At 39.8% G+C, this 23809-nt stretch overlaps 1 protein-coding gene across 3 annotated transcripts in view; it reads right to left on the minus strand.

Moving 5' to 3' along the window:
• Positions 1-972: 972 nt before the first annotated feature.
• Positions 973-23809, minus strand: part of MREG (melanoregulin) — a 58297-nt gene continuing 35460 nt past the window's right edge. For all 3 annotated transcript variants that reach the window (XM_063428726.1, XM_063428725.1, XM_063428727.1), the window contains 5 exons: positions 20705-20798; positions 16406-16559; positions 6998-7088; positions 3140-3303; positions 973-2980 (listed from right to left, as the gene is read on the minus strand). In XM_063428726.1, coding sequence (XP_063284796.1) covers positions 2879-2980; positions 3140-3303; positions 6998-7088; positions 16406-16559; positions 20705-20798 — 605 coding nt within the window. In that variant the 3' untranslated portion in view covers positions 973-2878. The remainder of the gene's footprint in view (positions 2981-3139; positions 3304-6997; positions 7089-16405; positions 16560-20704; positions 20799-23809) is intronic.

The raw sequence follows: 23809 nt of genomic DNA on the forward strand, positions 1-23809 counted from the left end.
AATAATAAGATACTGTACATAACCCATAAGTGATGGCTGGTGTACATTGTATGTTGCCACCACTTTCAGCCTTGGCAAGTGATGCAGTTTGGTGTTCGTTGTTGATTTAAAAAAGGCATCTAAAATTCTAGCATTCCAGAGGTCGCTGAACTACAACTCCCATGATTCTCTAGCTATCTATTGCATTCCAAGAACTTTGTGAGTTGTAAACCGCTAGCATGGTTGGAGGGGCATCTGGTAACACTGGGTATTGCTAAAATGATTCAATGATCGGTTCCCAGGCTCTGTGACTGCTCTGAAATTCAACCACAGGCAGGACTATACACTAAAGTGAGAATACAAAGTGAATTTCAAGTCAAGGTCAAAATACAGACAATGAAACATTTTCAACGTCAAATTACTTTTTTTAGTTTAGTGAGAGAGTGCATGTCACATTTTAAAGATGAGGGATGTGATCACTCGTAATCGCTCTGTTAAGGTCCCAATGTAGGGTTAGAAGTAAAGTTGGGGTGGCAGAATTTGATTTATGGTTAGAATGGCATATAACAGGCATAGGCAACCTTCGGCACTGCATATGTTTTGGACTACTCCTCCCATGATCCTTTGCCAGCATTATGGGTGTAAGAGCATTATAGGGGATGTAGTCCACAACATCTGGAGTGCCAAAGATTGCCTACCCCTGGCAGATAAGGTTAGAATCAAAACCAAAACAAAAAGCCTGGTTAATCGCAGTATTCTGATTGGACCATTATCATATCCCTTTTTTGTCAAACTGCCACATGGACGAATATCAGACTACCTGAATTAAATTTTATTTTCAGACAAAGTGGTTCAGCCAAACAAAATTTCTTTGTAGTGCACAAGTCTAATCAAAATGAGTGATATAATAACAAACAAAGTCTTTTTTTTTTTTAATTTTAAAAAGAATTATATGAATTTATTATACTTAAATACATGTATATTTGTTCGTTTCACAGTTTCTTTACAAGAATAAATACTTTATACAGTTGATCAATTCATATCATTCCTGAAACTCAAATAAGAGCAGGCAGAAGATTAAATCATACCCATTCTAAATTGTACTTCTCACCATGTAGGTTTTGGTGGTGAAGACACGATCAAGTTTCAGACAAGTGTTTCACTACTTTAAATATCAAGAAAAAGAGTCAAATCCTTGCAAGTAACTGACTTCATGAAGTTTTAGTAGGTATATCTAGAGTGCTGTGGAGTAGTGGGTATCTCTGGCTACCAGCATCAACATCAAATGATCAGTAAAACATGTTCAATGTATTGTTCCCTAACTTTGTAAAAGTTAGTACAAAGATTTGCACATTCTTCAGAACCATAATCATGATTACAAAGACGCTATTGTGGTTGACCCTTTATTTTCAGATACATTCAAATTATTAGTTGAGGAGCAGAAACATTCTATGCTCATAGGCACAAAAAAATTTTAAACTTCGATATGAGAATCAGTCAAACTACAAAATCGTAACCAACTTCCCATACCGATTCTCAACGATCCACATGAACCCACTTCAAACGGAAGAAACCTAAACATACATATTTTTCTATTTTGTTGCATTCATTGTGCAGATTAAGCTTTATCAGATTAGGGCCAGCCCTAACATTTATCTTTCACCTGTAAAGGTTTGCTACTACAATTTGCTTTTATATAAAATATTTACCAGAAAGTATGTCTACAGATCTAGTGTACTGATATCTAACATAGCAATGTGATTAGGTATGACTAAAGTAAGTTGAAGCCGTGATTTTCTATTCACTCTCCAAGTCTCACTGTTGCATTTCCCAAGGTAACCACCTGGTAAAATGCACCATCAGAAGGCAGTTATTCTGGATAACCAAAAATACAAACCATTCATTAATTCAACAAAATCACAAAAATGATTGCCTAGATTGGCTCTACTCAATACATCAACAGGCCATCCAAGAGTCTCAGCACACAGATAACACTTACATGGCAAGTAAAGAAGGATACATCACACCATAGATTGGATGTAGGCAACCTTTGGCACTCCAGATATTGAGAAGTGCATCCCCCTGATGGTTTTGCAGCATTATGACTGTAACAGCATTCTGGGAGTTGTAGTCCACAACATCAGGAGAGCTGAAGGTTTCCTACCACTGCCATAGATGGTAACTATTATTATTTCGCAAAAGTGGTAGCAGCGCAGTAAAACACTTAATATTCTAAAAGCCATCTTTATAAATACTTTTTTTTATTAGTATTTAGAATTAAAAAGAAAATTCTAAGTAAGAGTACTCCAGTTAGCTGCTCCTGTGTTATTTGCTCAGGACATTTGTATGCTGGTAATCAATAGTTATCTTGATCATCATCTTTAGCACATTTCAAACCTTGAAGAAAATTGAGATGTTAACAATCTGTACTTAAAGCCTAAAATTTGACTGAAGTAGTCTGTTTGTTACTGCAGGAGCTCCTGCATATGGCACGTTCTTTGATTCCAACACAGTATGTTCATAAAACCCATATGAAATGGTTTACCATTAAAAGTTCTGCCAGCTCAGAGGAGGATGTGTGTGGGTGGGAAAATGTTTGTTTCTCATTGGGAATTACTTTCCATTGATCTCATGGTTTGTGGCTTCGTATGATGGAGGAGTGAAGTCAAGAGTTGATCTCACAGTTCCCATTCAGATATTCCACATCCGAAAGAGAAGTTTATTCAGGATTGACTAATGATTGTGTTTTTCCTTTGGGGATCTGTGTCTGTTTTAAGTTTGAAGGACTAGTTTTTTTAATTTGCAGAAGTATTACGAAATCACACTCTTATTTGAGACAGGTCTACAACAGGGAAGAACATGGCTTTGGGTTCAGCCATTATTGTGGTCCAAAATGTTCTCACTCCTTTATTTTAGACTTGGTTTCCATTTTTGTCTTTGGATACTTCTTGTGAGCAATCTGGAAGAACTCATCTACTGCATCTAGACAGACCAGTCGGTCCTAGGCAATAAGAAAAATAGGTTGACATATACAGTGGAGATCAAGGGATAAAAATACTAAAATATTACATTTTACTAAATATATATATATATATATATATATATATATATATATATATATATATATATATATATATATATATATAAACAATCCACATACCATTATATACAAGTACCGCTCTGGTAGGTCCCATCCTGTTGGGAAAATGTAGGTATCATCAGCTAGACGTAACAACAGCTCCATGGCTCTTTTCATATTCTTTGGATTACTAATAGTGCTTTGCTTCGTAACAGATAGCAGAGACTCTGCTTCTTTTTGGAACCCTAAAGAGACAAAAAGAGCAAAATATTATAAAAAGTAAATTCACCCAAAACTTAGAGGTATAATGATAATAAACAAAAATATTTATTAACAAAGTCTCAATTAGCTCCCGGGGCACCTAAGACCAATGGTTTGATTTCAATGTTGTCATGATCATCATAACATATACTAGTACTAACCGGTAGATATTTGCGACCAGAAAATACCCAACTAGTTTCCATACTCTATGTTTGCTACCAATATCCACATCTTATCATACACCTATTATCTCAACCACTAAAAGGCTCAATTTTGACATTGTAGCTATAGCAACCATAACTGGGTGGTATGAAAAGTTTACCCTACGAATGTGCTCTTCACATGTGCTCAACATCAGTGGGATAGATGCTTGAGATATCGGATTTGCACATGAAGGTTGATATGCCTTCCCAAAAACAAGTATACCATGTGTTTTTTTATCTGGTTTTGTACTATGCCGAATCCCAAAACATATCTACGTAATAGACCTGTGGGTTCCAAATTTCTGGCTTAACGAGTGAGGTTAATTTGTTAAGCCAACTGTCAATTTCAATGACAAATGCACTTTACTGACACAAATCTTTACTTTTTTAACTTATGTATCTGACCTTTTTCTTTCATTTTGTTGATGGTTGATATGCTTAAGAATTTAGATATAATTACATATGCCTAACCTGCATTTTTCCCTATAGGATGTATGAAGATTCTGCAATTATTAATTTGACTTTTTCTCTTTACACCTAGCTCAGACAGAAATAGTGTTATCCAATAAAATTTAGCTTCGAGCATTGAAACAAGATATTAAAAAGTACTTAGCCTCTTGTATTCTTTTCTATGGATGATATTAAAGCTAGTCAGCTGGGAATTACGTGTTGCAGTTGGTAGATTTTATAGTATGAAAACCGCCACTAGCAACACCCATTTTAGTGATTATCATCTTCTTCTTAAAGCATAAAACAGCATTGTACTGGAGGCCCTGGTTCTTAATCTAAGTTACAGTCACATAGAACAATTAATTAGGTAAGCGTTGAAATGAAAAAGTCCATCACAGGGGAGTGACAATGTAGTACACGTAACAACCAAAAGTTATTACACCTCAAAAACAAAGGAGTTGATAAAAACCTTGAAGATTACAAACTATTTTACCAAGATTTGAATACATAAAAAATGCATACTCCTTAACAATTCTTGTAACGGATCCTCTATACTCTAGCTGAGTATATCCGTGCAGAATCTCCCGAAACAGAAGTATAGCAGAAGGTGTAGAAATTATAACTCCCAATCCCCCAAACATGAGCCAAGACTTCATGAAGGGGTACAACGATCTGTCTAATGGAGGTCACAGCAAGGTTTACTCCCACAGGGACCTTGTGGGGAACAGGACACAATTACCAATCAACATACAGTTACAATGTAAAACACTCCCACATAAACAGTATAATCCCTCCGCTCTATCCTGGAGATAATTGGGTTAAGTGGCCATAGTAAACTTAATTATATCCAGGTACAGAAAATGTTTCAAAGTTATAAAATTCACAAAACACTTTAAAATACATAAAATATTTTGCATAACTGAACCCCCATAGTCTACATATCCCCAAATAGCTTGGATCTGAGCACCCAATATATCCGAAAAGCGCTCAGAACCCACAAACACAGTCAAATCACCACAAGGTTAAAGGATTTGACCGACCGCTCTGAATAAGTCGGTCCAGAAATAGTTCCATGATTTTAGCTATAGGGGTCGGTCTAGTTTGTGCGTTTTCATCCAAACGGAAAGTAGTGAAATCATCCAAAAAGGTGAATGAATCCCCTGGCTCATATTATAGTGGTGTTCTATAGTTTTAGTCAAACAAACAGTTGAACCAGTTTCTCCTAGCTTGCTGCAGCCAAAGCAGGCATTCGTGTGTTTTGACCGGTGTTCCGGTCGTCGAGCGGCCACCTCAGAGTTCCAGGTATTCAACGACCAAGTCCTGCTACCTGCGTTCGTGCGACAAGATGGCCACGTGGCGTTTGGCTATACGAACAGCGGACACATCATTAGTTCGGCAAAATAAAATAATAAGGGAACTAGCACCAAATGCTCAAACAGAATATAACAAGGGCACTGGTACACACAAAATAGGGGATTTTGTCACAATTCTGACATAGGATCTGGAATCCCCCAAACAGACTGTCCTTCCTCAAGTTGTATGTTTAATAAAAAGACAAATTGCACTGGTTTTCAGAATGATGATTAATTAAACTTGATCATAAAAAGCGGCTACTTAGAATTAACCACGTATTTGCTTACCTTAATCCAGCGCCGGGCTCCCTCGGCACTGGTGACCTCTCCTCCTCCATAGACGTCAGCTTCCGAATGGAGCCAAATGCGCATACGCGGCCAGTGGCGCGCGTGCATTCAAACCCGCCCACTGGAAAGCATTACTCAATGCTTTTCTATGGGGATCTTTATTGACACTGTACTCAGTGAATACATCCAGCATCAAATAAGTGTGATTTACTCTGTGTAATTCACGAAAGCGGACACTAGTGGCTGGCAGGGAGACAGCCACTAGAGGTTGGTTTAACTCTGCAGTGTAAACATAGCAGTTTCTCTGAAACTTCTAGGTTACCAGCTGCAGGGTTAAAACTATGGGGACCTGGCACCCAGACCACTTCATTGAGCTGAAGTGGTCTGGGTGCCTATAGTGGTCCTTTAAAAAGCATATATAAGATATGTAAATAATAAAAAGACGAAACAGTGAAAGGTAGGTCAATATTATAAAAGGAGTATTCCACAATGGAATGGAATGGATAGAAGAGGAGAGAGTTATATTTATTTTCTTCCATTTCTAATAATGGTTACATTCAACATTGGCATTAATAGCCAACAGAGGAAGACATAATTTTCCTTATATGTACACTATGTAAATTATGGATATTGACCTTTAGGCCAAGACCGAGAGATTCTGATTGTTAGAATAGTGAAAGTGCATGAAAATGAAAAAAATGAATAAATAAATATAAAAAAAAAAATAAAAATAAAAAAAGTATAATAAAAAGTATAATTGATCATATTTTTTTTAAATGCATGAAGCAATTGCTATATGTTTGGCAAAAAAATATTTTCCAGCGACACTCTGAAGCAAAGCAAACTAGTTACATGAGAAATAATGATACGGAATGACAGTAAAACTCTGCTCATTCTCCACCAAATCTTAGCATATCCCATCAGATTAAGATTACATCACCAAACTCCCACCATCTTCCCACAATGATGACAAATCAGAGATAATCTTGGCAATTATTCCTGACACTATTATACCATTTCTGTCTCAGTATATGACACAGTTTCCTATTCTTTCACTTCCAGGTTCATTCTCTCCTAATCTCAGTTTCTCGTGGTCAGCCAGTTTGTCCTAGCAACTCACAGTCTATATCACTCTGTCCCTCTCTATTAGTGTCACATTTTACCTCTCTTATGGTTACCGCCACCTCTGTTATTCTCTTCCAGTCCTCTATGTCTGGTTCTCCTTTTGTCACTCTCTACCTTTCTTTGCTACTATACCTCAGGAGCAGAATTTACAAGAACCCCTGAGATGTCATGTGCAGTGGAATGGGGTAAGGTGACGAAGCAAATGAGAGATTTGGTAAAAGTGTACAGTGTTTCTTAAAAAAAAAAAAATTATGACTTACCCAGGTCTTCTAGGATCCGCCTCCATCTGGATCTCACCTCCCTCCTTGCTTGCCTCAGTGTGTAGATTTCATAGTTGAGCTTTTGCCATTCCTAGATGGTATAGAACAGACAAATAAAAATAGTTATATATGATTGATCTATATATGATAAAATCTCCTTTGCAGGGCCAAAATAAATGACATGCAAGTTTGCTAGTTTATTCAGATTTTATATATTTAGCGTCTGCTTTTTAAGTGTGAGACTTATGGTTCCGTTCAGCAGCATAAATCATGTATTCATGTAGGCTAAAAAAAAAAAAAATAAGGTTTAGTTTTTTTCCCCATTTGCACACCATCCTCCTTGGGATTCTAAGATAAGTTAATTAGTCTACACATTGACTGTTTTTGGCAACAAAATAGCCCAAGAATATGAAAACGATTTAAGGTTTAGAAAGCTAAAGTCAATTACCTCATTAATTCCATACACACAATAAAAAAGGCACAAAATAAATAAAAAAGAAAACCCAAACCAAAAGTACATTATTGATCCTTTACCTAATACGGTAAAAAAAAAAAATAAAAGTAAAAAAAAAAAAAAAAGTGGCAACATAATAAAAATTGACACATATGCCATTCTACCACAACATCTACATGAGAAAGGAGAATGGAGGTCTCTAGAACTTCAGGGGTACCAGAAGTATAACCACAGTATACAATAACCAGATCGCTTTTCAATTTTCTTACTGTTGGGGACCAGGGCTGTTTTTACATTCATGCAGAGTTTGTGTTTAGCTGTAATTTTCCTCTTACTCATTTACTGTACACACATATTATGTACAGTTTTTCCTCGCTGTTAAATGGTATTTCTAAAGATACCATTATTTTCATCATATCATTTACTATACATTTTTTAATAAAATATTATGAAAAAACAAACAAAAAAAACCACACCCACTTTTTCGAACTTTGAACCCTAAAATCTGTTATGCATCTAGAGTCCAGAGTTTAGAAATACCCAATGTTAACATGTTCATAGCTTTTTTTTTTGTGTGGAAAGTTATAGGGCAATAAGTACAAGTAGCACTTTGCCATTGCCAAACCATTTCCCCCCAAAATTAACGCAAGTTACATTGTAACACTAATATCCGTCAGGAATCCCTGAATAACCCTTCACGTGTATATATTTTTTTTAAAAGAAGACAACATAAGGTATTAAACTTGGGTTATTTTGACTCTTTTCATGCAACCATTTTACCACCAATCTATGCCAAATTTTAAAAAATAAATAATAAATTTGTGATTTTATTGACACACATAGTAATTAAAAATACATGTACTGTGAACTTTAAGGGTTACTGCCAAAGAACACCCGAATATGTGTTCAGCAACATCTCCTGAGTACAGAGTTACCACCCATGTATAGGTGTGTGGGGTTCTCTGGGAGCTAAAATACCTTATTTGGAGGGTGCGCATTCCAGTTTTCCAACTTGGAATTTTCCCATTGTGGGCTTAAAGGTGCATTACCCTACACCATTTCGTGAGTGCAATCTTTGTGGGTTAAATCCAATTATTGTTAATGTACTTCACTATGTGCTATGTATTCTTTTTTTTCTAGTTATTCAGCTGTATCCCATTTTTGTTCATACACATATCTGTATTTGAGGTTCGTTTGGGGGAAACCTCTTGGGAAGCTGTATCCATCTTATACGCAGTTAAGTACCTCTGCATATTCCTACCATTGAGTTGGTTAGGTGTACTTGTGTATATATATTTTTTTGTCTTGTGCATTTTTTTCTTGTTCATACATATTGGAATTTTCACAGTTGGTCATAAATACCCTTGTCCTATATGGGACATTTTTGAAGCCAGCCAATGTAGTTTACCCCCATCAAACCATATATTTTTGAAAAGTAGACAACCCAGGGTATTCAATATGTCATGTGCATAGGCGTGCGCAGCCTATTGCATTAGGGTGTGCACCCTAAAGCACAAACACACGCCGCATGTGTATATATGTAATATATATATATATATATACACACACACATACACTGCTGTGTGTGCTGCTAGTGTGCTGTGAGGGTGCGGTTAGTGTGTGATGTGGGTGCTGTTAGTGTGATGTGTGTGTGAGGGTGCTGGTAGTGTGATGTGTGTGTGAGGGTGCTGGCAGTGTGCTATGTGGGTGAGGGTGTTTGTGTGGGTGCTGTTTGTGTGTGAGGGTGCTGGTAGTGTGCTGTGTGTGAGGGTGTTTGTCTGTTTGTTAGGGTCCTGTTACTGTGCTGTGTGAGGGTGCTGTGTGTGTGTGAGGGTGCTGTGTGTGTGGGAGGGTGCTGTTAGTGTGCAAAGGTGCTGTGTGTATTTGTGAGGGTGCGGTTAGTGTATGTGTGTGTGAGCGTGCTGTATGTGTCTAGGTGCTGTGTGTTTGTGGGCTGTATGTTTGGAGGGATTGTGGAGGTGAGGGCAGATTAGTAAATCCTTGCTGCCATGTGCCTTGTGGTCCAGTGGAGAGTGAACTGGTGATCTTGTGAGAGGAACCTGGCAGAGCTGCTGTCTAGAGCTCCCCGGGTCCTCTCCTGCCTCCCTCCGAGTTGCTGTGGGTTGGTGAGGTAGATCTTTGATCTCCCCGCCAGCCCATGAAGGCTGAGAGCAGACAGGGGAGATCCGGAGATCTCTGGAGAAGTCCTGGGGAAATAAATAGAAATAAATAGAAGTCCTGGACAAAAAAATAATATGTGTGTGTGTGTGTGTATATATACTGACACACACATACTCCCACACACTCAGACACACACACAATTACAGACACACACCCATACACTCACAGACCCACACCCATACATTCACAGACACACATACAGACAGAAATACACTCACAGGCACACACACATACATTCACAGACACACACACACATACATTCACAGACACACACATTCACAGACACACACATTCACAGATACACACATACATTCACAGACACACACATACACTCACAGACAGACACACATACAAATTATTTATTTATTTTTAATTAAAAAAAATGTCCACCCAGCCTCCCTACCTGGAGTGCTGGCGTGGACCTGTCCCTGGGGTCCAGTGGGTCGGGTGCCTTCATCTCAGCTGCGGCGAGGGAGCTGTGTGCACTCTGCTCCCTCTCACCGCGCGGGCTGTCTACAGTAGCTGGGAGCCAGAACACACATTATATATATATATATATATATATATATATATATATATATATATATACACATATATACACACACATACATACATACATACATATATATATACATATATATATACACACACATATATATATATACACACACATACATACATACATATACACACATACACACAACTTTATCCTAGTAATAATCTATGTAATTACTTTCTCGCACATATTAGACTTCATACTGCTTTCCTCTTCAGAGATGAAAGTGGCCCCATGATCAACAGTCTGTGGCTATTATATCAATGTTGCTCACACTACCAACATCCAGGTTCCCCACTGCAGTTTTGGTATAAATTTGGAAAACATTATACAAGGTGAGGGCTCCTTCTCTATCAACATACTGACTTCATTGCCACTGCATCAGACTGTTTTGAAGATGAAGATATAGATATAGATATATATATATTTCAAATATAATGGCGAGTTCATTCCTACTACCAATATGATAGGAAAACAATTAAAAGAGAAAATACAAATATCCCCTCCCCTTCACCTTATCCTCAGTTATTCTGTACCTGTCACGTCCTCATCCCATCAATGCAACTGAGATCAATTTCAAAGAAGGAACCAGAGTCGCAAAATGAACAATATAATTTAACCTTAGATGCCCTGGCCACAAGAATCTTTAGGGTCTGGTTGCCATCCACTCTCTGGCCCAAAAAAAAAAAAAAAAACACAGTTACAGACTCTCAGCAGAGTTCAGATAGGACCTAGAAAATTGTCTTCATTGAAGGAGGTCTTTCAGGAGATTGTGGCTATCATCCTGATCACTCCATTCTGGCCCTGCAGATCATGGTTTCCACTGCTTCTGAGACAGGCACAGAACCAAAACTGCTAAGATTATCATCCCTTCTTCACCAAGGTCCAGTGTTCCTCCCAGAACTTCTATCCCTAAAGTTGAGTGCATTGAAGTTAAAGTGTATATATTAAACAATAAAAGGTTTCTCCAACACAGTTGTGGACACATTTATGCAAGCAAGGAACTGTTCTACCTCAGTCACTTACTATAGGGTATGGTATGCCTTTTCTGTCTGGGCATAATCCAAGGAGGTGAATGAACATTCTGTAATTTGTTCAGGTAAACGGAAGCCATAATACCCTAAAGGTTCAGATATCACCTTTACCTGCTCTCAAGAAGCATAAGTAGGCCTTCGACATGGACGTATCCAGATTTCTCACTGGAGTCCTCAAGGTTCATCCTTCCACCAAGCCAGTTAGCCTCCATGGGACCTTTCCTTAGCTTTGAAGGCTTTGATGTATTCTCCCTTTAAACCATTGGATTATATATCTCTCCACACTTTCTTACTATCAAAATGTGTTGCTGACCTTGACTTCGGGAAGACAAGTTTCAGAACATAAGGATCTTTCCGCTGAGAAGCCATTTACAGTTTTTCCTAGTTCTCTTCCTGAGAATTGAGGCCCAAGCTGACGTCTTTCAATATGAATTAGGATATAGTGCTTTCTGCATTATTTTCAGCAAGCAAGAAGCAGAGGAAGAGCCAGCTCTTTTAACCATGGACCTGGTCAGATGCCTATCTTAGATGGTGCCTGTCCTCTAGACTGTTTATTATGCTCATGATTGCCAGAGGAGGCTGTCAAGCTTCTAAAAAGGTCATCATAAATGGAGACAGATTGTGTCTGCCATTATTCATGCGTACCAGGCCTCAGGGGATATTGTTCCTGATGGTCCTAAAGAGCACTCTACTAGGTCACTTTCAGTCTTCTGGAAATTAGCAGCTAAGGTGCCTCCACCACATGATTTTTTATTAATACCATCTTTAGATGTAATTATTTGGATGTCAAATCTACTCAATATGATAAATTTGGTAAAAGAGCTCTGTTGTCTAATGACAGTTATTTAGGGGATTTTTATTTTATTTTTTTAATATCAGTTTATGTACCAAGGTCTGCTTATTAGAGGCACATTTCTGGCATTTAATTTGGAGTGTTTCCTTTATTCTATCACTCACTTGGTTATTACCCATTGTTGTGCTGCCATGGATACAGCCAGGAAAAGGTAACATTTATTCCTACTTACCATAATTTGCTTCCTTGGTCATAGGCCATGGCAGCACAAAGGTCCTACACCATTGGGATATTGCTTGGCCCAAAGACTGAGCTTTAGGGGGCTAGGATTGGGTACGTATCCTTAATTAGTCTAATTGGAGACAGGCACAAGCTACCCATTACTGTAATGTCATGGCCAGGAAACAAATAATGGTAAATAGGCATATGTTTTCTTCTTAAACATTATAAAATAAATAAATTTTGCAAGTGTGTCAAAATCCCCTTTTTACCAGAGTTTGCCACGAGCTTCTGGAGGAAGCCTGCTTGCCAGCCTCCTGCCCACAGATTATGGGCCCTGCAGGGAAACCTGTAAAAGACTACCGAACTAGACCGACTGTTAGCACTGATTTCCCTGGATCTGTTTTGGGCATAGGACCATGTGCACGGTCGGTCAAAACTATGACTTCCAGGAAATTCCTGAACTGATCTGGGTGATTTTTGGATATGTTGTTCACCCAGATTGGGGATATCAGGGGATGTAACTTTATGGGGTTTATGTGTTTTAAAAGGTACTTTTTGGGGTTTCATAAAATTGTATGTTTTTTTCTGTGCTTGGAGATAATTGGGTTAGATTAGTACAGTTGCAGATTCAATTATCTCCCAAGCACAGAGGAGGGATTGTATGGTTTGTGTATGGGAGTGTCTCACTGTATGACTGTTTTTATTGGTATATTCACTTTGTGTCCCTATGCCCAACAAGGTCCACCCGGGTGTCACCCTTGTTGGGAAACTTGCATTAAAGGCCAGTGTGCCTCCATTAAAATTCTATTTGAGCTTGCACTCGAAAACGGTGTGTCATCCTGTTATTGGAGGGAAAGAAAATTTACTCCTGTGTCTGCTGTTCCAGCTTGCAGGGGATTGAACAGGGAAAGTCCTTGTAAGGACTAGAGCTAATTCCCCCATATGGCTCCAGGAAGGAGCGGTTCCAGGGAGCTCTGTTACAGCAAGCATGACCTATAGAAATTCTAATGTGCTTTTTTTTCCCTATGAAAAGTTATGTGTACCACAACAGCTCCCAGGCTCTACATTTTTAAGGCAACATTATACAAGTACGTTGTTAGAATTTAACAGCACAAATGGCCTGCAATAAAGTGAAATTGGGAATTGTGAATATCTGCTTGGGTTGAATATAACATGATTTTGTTGTATTCATTTCTGCTGGCTGCTGACAAAGAATTTAATCACTGCAGGGCCTGAAGAGGATGAACATTTTTTTACCACAAACACTTGCACCCATAACAGGCTTGAAAAGTACTTGGAGGGTCAATGCAGAGTGAAAAACTCCTCCTAAAAGCTGGGATTATGGATCAGAAATTCCTTGTAGCTCACACTGCCAGTTCTCACCTCATTATCCAAAGCAAAAGCCAAATTGCATGCGTTCAGAAACACCCTGTGCTCTATCCCAGTGAGAGATATTATTGTGCCAAGAGTTCACAGAGTTAGAATTGTGATGAAACATTAATATTTGCCAGATAAACACATCAGTAAGAACAGCTTGCTTGAGTATCTCTAAAAAGGGACACTAATATTTATTGTGTGGAAACATTGTCTTCCACTCCAAATATTACATTCATTTTTCTGTGTTACTTTAAAAAAGTAACACATTAACTTAAACCACCCTCAAAAGGACCACTATAGGCACCCAAACCACTTCAGCTTAATGAAGTGGTCTGGGTGACAGGTCCATCTAGGGTTAACCCTGCCTGCTGTAAACATAGCAGTTTCAGAGAAACTGCTATGTTTACATATGGGTTAATCCAGCCTCTAGTGGCTGTCTCATTGACAGCCGCTAGAGGCGCTTCCGCGGCTCTCACTGTGATTTTCACAGTGAGAAGACGCCAGCGTCCATAGGAAAGCATTGAGAATGCTTTCCTATGGGACTGACTGAATGCACGCGCAGCTCTTGCCGCACACACTCATTCAGCCGATGATTTCGGCAGAAGGAGGAGAGTCCCCAGTGCTGGAGAAAGGCAAGTGATTTAACCCATTCCTCTCCCTTCAGCCTGGTGGGAGGGGGGCCATGAGGGTGAGAGGGGGGGGCCCAAAGGATAATTTTTTATAGTATCACCTTCAGCGGATACTTTGTCTTATGGAAGATTTGTAGAAAAGTGCATTAAGGGAAACTATAGTCACCCAGACCACTTAAACTCAACAAAGTGGTCTGTTGCAGTGTGCCGGTCCTCTTAACCCTGCAATGTTAAACATTGCAGTTTTATTTGTACCTGTAGTTTTAACCCTGCAGCTGAAAACATTGGCATTCTGCAGGAACAGCAATGTTTACGTTGCAGGAATTACATGCCTCTAATTGCTGTCTCCCTGACAGCCACTAGAGGCACTGCCGCCCCAATAGCCATGTTAAATGTGGCTATTCAATCATATAATCTCATAGAGACCTTTTTTGGCACAGCGCTGCATTTTACAGTCACGTGACATGGAAACACCCATAGGAAAGCATTGGCGAGAGCAAGGAATCTGATTTCACATGCACAAGATGATTTATGGATGAATTCAGTGTTGCATCAGAATCTACAATATAGACTCTTTTTTGAGGCTTTCAAACTTATTTGACGAAATGCCACCTGGCAGATGGAGCCACAAGGAGCTGAAGACCAGGCCAAAGAATGTTATGACAATGCTGAGGAGAGAGCAGTTCAGGTAAATTTATCTACCGCAAAGGCTGCAGAGTTCTGCGCAAGAAGACTTTTTACAATAACAGAAATCACAGCCCCCATGAACAGCAATTTTTATTTGGGACCCACGAACAATGTTTCGGTCCCCTTCAAGCTTTTATCAAGCCCTGATAAAAGCCCTGGTTTGGGCTGAAATGTTGCTGGTAGGTTCAAAATAAAAATTGCCTGGTAGAACGTGTCTATGAGATTTTCTTTAGTGTTTGCAAAACCCAGATTGGGATTGCCATCCTTAAAGGGAAACTCCAGTGCCAGGAAAACAATCCGTTTTCCTGGCACTGCAGGTCCCCTCTCCCTCCCACCCCCCCAATACCCGGTTGCTGAAGGGGTGAAAACCCCTTCAGTAACTTACCTGAGGCAGCGACGATGTCCCACGTCGCTGCTTCTCCCTCCGCGCCGCTCCTCCTTCTGACTGCGTCGGCCGGTGGGTGAGACTGATCCCGCCCCCCGGCCGGGGAGACCGAATGCACATGCGCGGCACTGCCGCGCATTAGTGCACCCCATAGTAAAGCATTGAAAATGCATTTCAATGCTTTCCTATGGGGAAATGAGCGACGCTGGAAGTCCTCACACAGCGTGAGGACGTCCAGTGACACTAACACAGGTTTCCTGTGCTAGGAACCAGGAAGTGCCCTCTAGTGGCTGTCTAGTAGACAGCCACTAGAGGTGGAGTTAGCCCTGCAAGGTAATTATTGCAGTTTATAAAAAACTGCAATAATTACACTTGCAGGGTTAAGAGTAGTGGGAGTTGGCACCCAGACCACTCCAATGGGCAGAAGTGGTCTGGGTGCCTGGAGTGTCCCTTTAATCTGTGCATAGTGTTTGAAGCTCCCTATTGTCATCTCTATTTTCTTTTACCAACTAAGAAGAAGATCTTTGTCATTATATATGCCAGGGACCCCAAACACACATAATCTACAGCAGAAATTAGTATAATCCGCATTACGGAACCTGAGAGTGGCGAGGTTTAACATAAGAATAGTCAGAGATATATCCAAGGTCAAGGGTAGGAGAAAATAGAGTAACCATTAAACAAGCCAAAATTCAGGAATACAGAGAACAGGATAAAATGGTAATCAAGCCAAGGTCAGTAACATGAAATAATAAAATATCACAAAATGCACTATTGGGCTAAACAAGAACCATAACAGGGAGTTTGGGACAAGAAAGGGCAGGATTTAAATACTAGTGGCTATATTAAGATTGCTACATCATAGGGAATGCCAACGATTCAATGATTTGTTGTCATTCGTATGTGCCGAATAGGAGGTCTGTGGCCCGCCATTTGGATGTAAGTGTGAAAGCGTATATAGAGATGCGTGCAAGCAGTGTTCAGCATCTGAATGATTGCCGGAGTAGTGAAGAGCAGCCCTGGAAGCAGCAAGTATGATACCTTTTAAGTACAGTCGTTGAATATTTTTGCAATTTTTTTTCCCCCTCACCTCTGAATCTTTGTCTAGCTGGCTCCTGGTCTGGATCCAGTTGTGCAGCATTCGATCGTCCATAGCCTCTGTGTGAGACAGATCATGAGGGGAGCTCCACAGATTGCGCTCATCGTCATGGATGACAGAGTAGTTTTGGATATGGTTGTTATTGCTAAAGAAACAAAGAACTATCAGATAGGGTTGAAACAATATCCACTGCATTTCAAAGGACAAATTACCCATGAAAGCTGTATCCCATAACTATAAACAACTACATTACTGAAAAAAAAATGTTTACAGTTAATTTCACGCTTACAGGCGCCATCATTACCTCATAAAAAAACAAAAAAACAAACAAACAAGAACCTGTTGTCATAACAACCTGGCCCTTAGAGACCCTTCTTAGACAGAATGTGCAGCTCATTTAAAATATACAGAGTTCTGTACAACCACCACGGTCTCTTTTGTGGTGTATGCTCCCCACCCCCCACCCCAAGTGACATCCTCTTACAAGGTGGTGCCCAGGGGGAGAGGCAAAAAAGGTACGTATACTTATTACTCAATTCCCACTACCTTCTACCTAACAGGCATTTTCTGTCAGGAGCTGCCATCAATATTCCCATGCATGAGTTCTAAATGCAATTCTGCTTGGAGCGTGCCTTTCATGAAAGGCCCACAGGGTTATTCACCAACTACTACATTTTAGCGAATTAAACATGAATCTCAAAAATTGTGGCAAAAATAACTGCTTTAATAAAGTTTTCCAATTTCCTCAACTTTGCCAGTGAGAATTAAATTTGAAGAAATTCAGTGTTTAGCGAATAAACCAGACATTCTTCAATGGATACAGCAGCAGCACATGCAGCTGATTTTGCCAAAGAAATGCACGTAAGAACATAATATAGGCTGCATATAATGTTTATGGGATTAAAGTCAAGAACAACCTGGGGATTGCAAATACCGGTGTTGTGACAAACAGGTGGAGAAAAGAGGCAGAGAGTATGTGGGAAGGAAAGGCAGAGTTCTGAAGTTCTCTGAAAGTGGAGCTGAACATATCTTGTGAACACAAGACAGTGATACATGTCACTGCGCTGACCAACAAGCAATAGGTCAGATAGCATAGCAGCATTATTCAGCCGGAAAAGTAATAATGCTTTAAATAAATTAAAAAACCACAACAACAACTTCATTACATAATATAAGGCAGCATAAATAACTAAAAAAGTAATTTAAAAAATGGCAGTGTTTGTAACGGACCACCTGGTACCCCGACTAGGTACCTCAGTCAAGCACGCTTCCTAGCTATCCTCTGGGACACAGGAGTGCTTCAGCCCCTAGCTGCCACAGGTTGGCTGGGGTCTCTCCGTCGCTAGCTGCCCTAGAACAGGGTCCTGGGTACAGCTTCAAGTGATTAAGCTCTTCTGCAGAGAGTATAACTGATCCACCCAACCACTAGCCCAGACTGAGTGAAGGGTGTAAAGGAACTGGTTTATTATGTCAAACTTGCTTGTTTATATACACAACCACCAGCAAGGGATCTCCACACAATACAATGCAAGCCCATGCCAAAGATGTGCCTGGGAGATAATTGTGTTAAAGACCGATAAGCAAATTATCTCCCAGGAACAGAGAGGCAAACAAACATAAAAATACCCCAAAATCTCATAAAAATATTTAATAACCCCACAAAAAATAAATCTCCAAATAGCCCTGATCTGAGCGCCCAAGTTCTCCAAATAGCGCTCAGATCCATGAAGTGTAGGGGAATCACCACCGTGTTAAAGTTCTGACCAGCCGCACACATGGTCCTACGCCCAAAACAGTTCCAGGGCGTTTGGTGCTTTGGCCGGTCAACTTTCATAAGCTCCTGCGGCAGCAATACAGGGTGCTCTGGCTGGCTTTTAGGTAGTGTCTGTTCCCATTAGTCTCAGGCACCTTCCCTCCAAAAAGCCTTCTCCTGGCGAACCACGTTGTCCGGGAACCGCACGGTCACCTCATGCTGAAAACAGTTCCATATCATTCGCAGCTAAGTTGCGCTGAGGTGACCAGGAACCCACGAAGTCCTCATGACAAATTTAGTTTCATAACGATCGCAGCTAAGTACCGCTGAGGACAATTTATGGGTTTGGTTCATGCTAACTGCCGCCAGAGAACCAGCTTTCGGTTCCATTCGCATGAAGGGAAAGTGCCAAACAAGGGCACCCAGGAAAAGCTGTTAATGGTGGCTGGAGAGATTTAACTCCCAAACAGGGTCTTTCTATATGGACCATAGTCCTTGGGCAGGAGGCTAGCTAGCAGGCTCATCCAGGAGCTCGTGACATAAGCATGTTTGCCACCGCATTCCTTTAACATTGCTGTTCAACTCTTTTTATTATGATACCTTTTTGGAAAAAAAAAAAAAAAAGAAGAAACCACTGCATTATGGAAGGTAGGCTTCCTGACAGCCACTAGAAGTGCTTCTGCCCCAATAGCCAAGTTAAAGGGACACTATAGGCACCCAGACCACTTCAGCTCATTGAAATTGTCTGGGTGCAGTGTCCAAGGTCCCTTAACACTGCAATGGTAATTATTGCAGTTTTTGATAAACTGCAATAATTGCCTTGGAGGGTTAACTCCACCTTGAGTGTCTGTATACCAGACAGCCAAGAGAGGGACTTCATGTGGTAAGGTGACTTTTGGTCGCCTGACACTGGACATCCTCACGCTATGCATGAGGACATCCAGCATCATCCAAAACCCCATAGGAAAGCATTATACAATACTTTCCTCTGGGTGAATTCCTAATGTTCACAACGCATGCGCATCTCCCTTCCTGACTTTAGTGGAGGAGAGGAAACCGAGCCTGAACCAGCACTGAGGGACATTGGCCCTGGAATCAGGTAAGTGGTATAAGTGTATGTTAAACACTTATGCACCATGGGTGAGGGGGGCCGTGAGAGAGGGGGTCACTATAGGGAGCTTTAGTGCCACAAAAACATCTTTGTTTTCCTGGAACTTAAGTTTCTCTTTAAACTCAAATATTAAATTTGATGTTCTACAGATTTCAATAGAAATTGAATCCATGCCTGCCGCGAGCAAACAGACAACGTGGCCTGTAATATTCTAGATCAGGCATAGGCAACCTTTGGCACTGCAGATGTTTTGGATTACACTTCCCATGATGCTTTGCCAGCATTATGTGTATAAGAGCATTATAGGGGTATGTAGTTCCCCCATCTGCAGTGCCAAAGGTTGCCTATCCCTGTTCTAGAGGTTTAGCTCAGTGGCGCTAAACTCAAGAGGCAGGCAATTGCCCAGAGCACTTCTCATCGAACTGCATTAGGAAGTGTGTGATCGGATAGCCACATAATGTCTGGGCAGGGTTCGAAGTGAAGGGCTTGCAAAGGCTTCAGACAAAAGATTTGCAGATCTTGAATACTAAATATATACACAAAAAACAAGTAAAAAGTAGGCGCTCGTAATATACTAGTCTCCAATAGATGTTATATACCTTTAAATGAAGCTGCACCAAGAAATAAGTGTAAAAACTCCTCAAAACACTCTTGTGAATACAATAAAATGATAAGGTGTGCTGTGTCTTTAAGACCCAAGTGTTACAAAGTGCAGCTAGTGCAATATTTTATAATAAAGTGCAAAGTGTTTAAAGTGCACTCAAATGTGTAATAAAATGTTATACATACATATGTCCTCTCGAATTATACATAAAGGAAAAAGAGAGACATAAAAAACATAATAGTGTAAAATCGTTTTTAGAAAAAAATATAAATGCCAGAAGGATGCACTCACAAACATAGAGCAGAATGAGCCTGCTCTAGCTTTAACAGCTTCTTCAGATATAGGACTGCATGAACGGAGATACTTCAAATTATTTATTTGCCCAGCACAGCATAGAATAGTCACCTTCCTTCACATCCAAATTTCAAATAAATACAAAGTTCGTTAAAGTGCAGCTTCAGGGTGTCGACTGTTCCCTTAGTTGTGTTCGCCGCTGTAGTTACCGTCTGTATCCGAAAAGACTTCCGGGGGGAGGGACTTCCTTGAATGCGTGACGTAAGGTGCGTAACTTTGCGTGACGATTTTGAATACTGTTTTCAGATGTACCCCCAATTTTTAAAAGATGCATAATTAAATACATGCATGTTTTCATTGAGGGCGTATCTACTAAAGAGTGATTTTTTGTATTTGGTCAGTGGAGTGTCTCTTTACGTTATTACCAGGTACCCCAAAAAACATGTTAACAAGGAGTTTCTTTATAGGATAATACAGCAAGAAGAGAACACAATTCAACATATAATTAAATCAGCAGCTGGCACTTACTTGACTAAAGGTTGTTTCTCGTTTTTAGGATAATCCAAGCACCCCAATCTTATGCAGCATAAGGCACAGAGCCAGTCCTTATAACCCATAGATTCTGGCATGAAATAAAAATGTACAAAATGAGAAAGCTCTCCAGCAGTAGAAAAGATTACATTTCACTGACAAATCAAATCAAACCGTTGGGATTACTGAAATTAGAACTCTTCATTTAGAGAAACCAGAACTCTGTATCTTGCGCTAATTTACTGATAAAACAAACATTCTACTACAGACCTGCTTAGTGCAAGCATACAGACATTGAGACGGTTTATTTACTAAAGAAGAAAAAAATAGGCTTGTTAAGTACTTAAAAAACACAAAAAAATGTAAGCAAAAAATGTGCTGATTTTGAAGAAATTTCTATTTGCTATAATCACAGTGTGGCTATTTTTATAAATTGCTTTTGTATTCACTACATCTTTTATTGAATACACTATATATATATATATATATATATATATATATAGTTAAAAAAAAGAAAAGTGCAAAGAAATGGTTCAATACGTAAAAACTACCCAATTATAAAACAATTTCAGACCAAACAATGTTCAGTCTTTTCATTCTCCTGTCAGTGGAGAAATATTCCCTTATTCAATACTATACTCTGGAGATTAAAGAGTCTAGCGATTGACCATGCAGCAGATTCACTCACCTTATTTCATTTCTTCGCTCGAGTAGATCTCAGCAGATTGGTGGTTTGTAAATATACATATTTCCATACCATTCTATTACCTAAGTTTCATTGTTTAACCAATCTTGCAAGTTTCCCAACAAGAAATCTTGGTGTAGCATTTCAGCTACAGACACATTGGAGGAAAAAAAAAAACTGGTTTAAACAGGACTTTGTGAGGAATCCTAATCTTTTCACTTGTTGAGTTTTAAACGCCTACTATGTAGACATTGAAAACACATTTGACTGTGCCAGTGCACGATTAAATGAAAATAAATTCATTGAGGTTCAATATATATGTGTTGCTTTTGAATAGCAGGGAGAAAATCTAACAAGCTTGCAAGCACTTGCCCACACAATTACATGAAACTATGCAATGCATTTAGCTGTTAAACCAGACTAGCAGGTTGCATGTGATTACCAAACAGTCAACCCATGTAAACTCCTCTCAATGCCCACAAACAGTATTATTAATGAAGCAACGGAGGATTAACCACCTTTTAAAGGGACAGTCAAAGCACCAAGATCACTGTTAATTAAGTGATTGTGGGACATAGATGCTGCCTCTGCAGACTTGTAAATGAAAACAATGCCAACTGCCAAGTTATATACAAAAATTATCACATGAACCTTTGTGCCAGATTGGGGTTTTTAAAACAGTTACTCCAACTATATACATTGGGTGCATTTTATTTGTCTATTCTATAATGCGACACATAAATAAAATGAATACCACTTATTATTCTTAATTTTATTGCTCCCTTTCCCCTGCAGATAATATACTTTTGATTAAATTCACAAATTAAAGGGACACTCCAGGCACCCAGACCACTTCTGCCCATTGGAGTGGTCTGGGTGCCAACTCCCACTACTCTTAACCCTGCAAGTGTAATTATTGCAGTTTTTTTGAAAATGCAATAATTACCTTGCAGGGCTAACTCCACCTCTAGTGGCTGTCTACTAGAGGGCACTTCCATGTCCCTAGCACAGGAAACGCTATGTGAGGACCTCCAGCGTCGCTCATTTCCCCGTAGGAAAGCATTAAATCTCCTATGGGGAGATTTAATGCGCATGCGCGGCATTGCCTCGCTTGCTCATTAGGTCTCCCCGACCGATGGGCGGGATCAGTCTCGCCCACCGGCCGACACAATCACTGGGAGGTGCGGCGGCGGAGGAAGAAGCAGCGACATGGGACATAGTCGCTGCCTCTGGTAAGTTACTGAAGGGGTTTTCATCCCTTCAGCAACCGGGGTTTGGGGGATGGGAGGGAGAGGGGACCTGCAGTGCCAGGAAAACGGATTGTTTTCCTGGCACTGGAGTTTCCCTTTAAGAAGGCAAATGAGTAACATTAATAGGGGGGCGGGAAAGACTTTTCTCTTGAAATACTTTTTTCTTAAAGGGAAACTATAGTGCCAGGGAAACAAACTTATTTTCCTAGCACTATAGCTCCCTATAGTGCCCACCACCCCCCCTCCACTCGTAGTACCGAAGGAGTTAAAAACTGCTTCTGTTGCTTATCTGATTATAGCGCCAATGTCCCTTATTGCTGTATCAGGCTCTGCCTCCGCTGCTACCCCGCCAACATCAGTCAGCAGGGTGGACCTAATGTGCAGCAAATGCTGCGTTCGCATTATTACTTTCCCCATAGGAAAGCATTCTATAACGCTTTCCTTTAGGGTTAAGCTGACATTGCATGTCCTAATGCATAGCATGAGGACGTCCAGCATTAGTTAGGGGACCAAAAGTCATCTAACTACGCGGAAACACTTCTAGTGGTAGACAACCACTAGAAGAGGAGTTAACTCTTCAAGGTAATTATTGCAGTTTATCAAAATCTGCAATAATTACCATTGCAGGGTTAAGGGACCTGAGACAGTGCACCCAGACCACGTCAATGAGCTGAAGTGATCTGTGTGCTTATAGTGCCTCTTTAAAGAAAACAAAATGTGACCTGTTTCACAAAATCCACTAACCTGACTGTGGTGGAAATTTTTGTCACAATAAATAGGTTCACTGATGCACTTTTTATTTTAAATACATCAGCAGTGCTTTTTTATTTTTAAATGGCAACAAAAAAAAAGAGAAATAACACTACTGTCCATAAACTGTAAATAGAAAGAATGCGGCACAGACCAGAGAAACTGTGATTAAATTGTAGAGTGAAAACAGCAACTCCATTTTTTATAAATCACTCCCACTGCTTTCATGTTGCAATGTTCCAGCCTGCAAGGAAATATTTTAATTTCCTAAATGTTGCCAATTGGATGTAGTTTGCTAAAATTCTACAATTCATTGAATAAATGCATAATCCAATAATGTTTGCTCCATATATAGTGTTTGTTGAAAGGATGCACAAAACCAATTGCCACAGTTGCCTTTTCTGTAGATCTGAAAGA

Source organism: Pelobates fuscus, chromosome 8 (genome assembly GCF_036172605.1).
Source record: "Pelobates fuscus isolate aPelFus1 chromosome 8, aPelFus1.pri, whole genome shotgun sequence".
Classification (NCBI taxonomy): domain Eukaryota; kingdom Metazoa; phylum Chordata; class Amphibia; order Anura; family Pelobatidae; genus Pelobates; species Pelobates fuscus.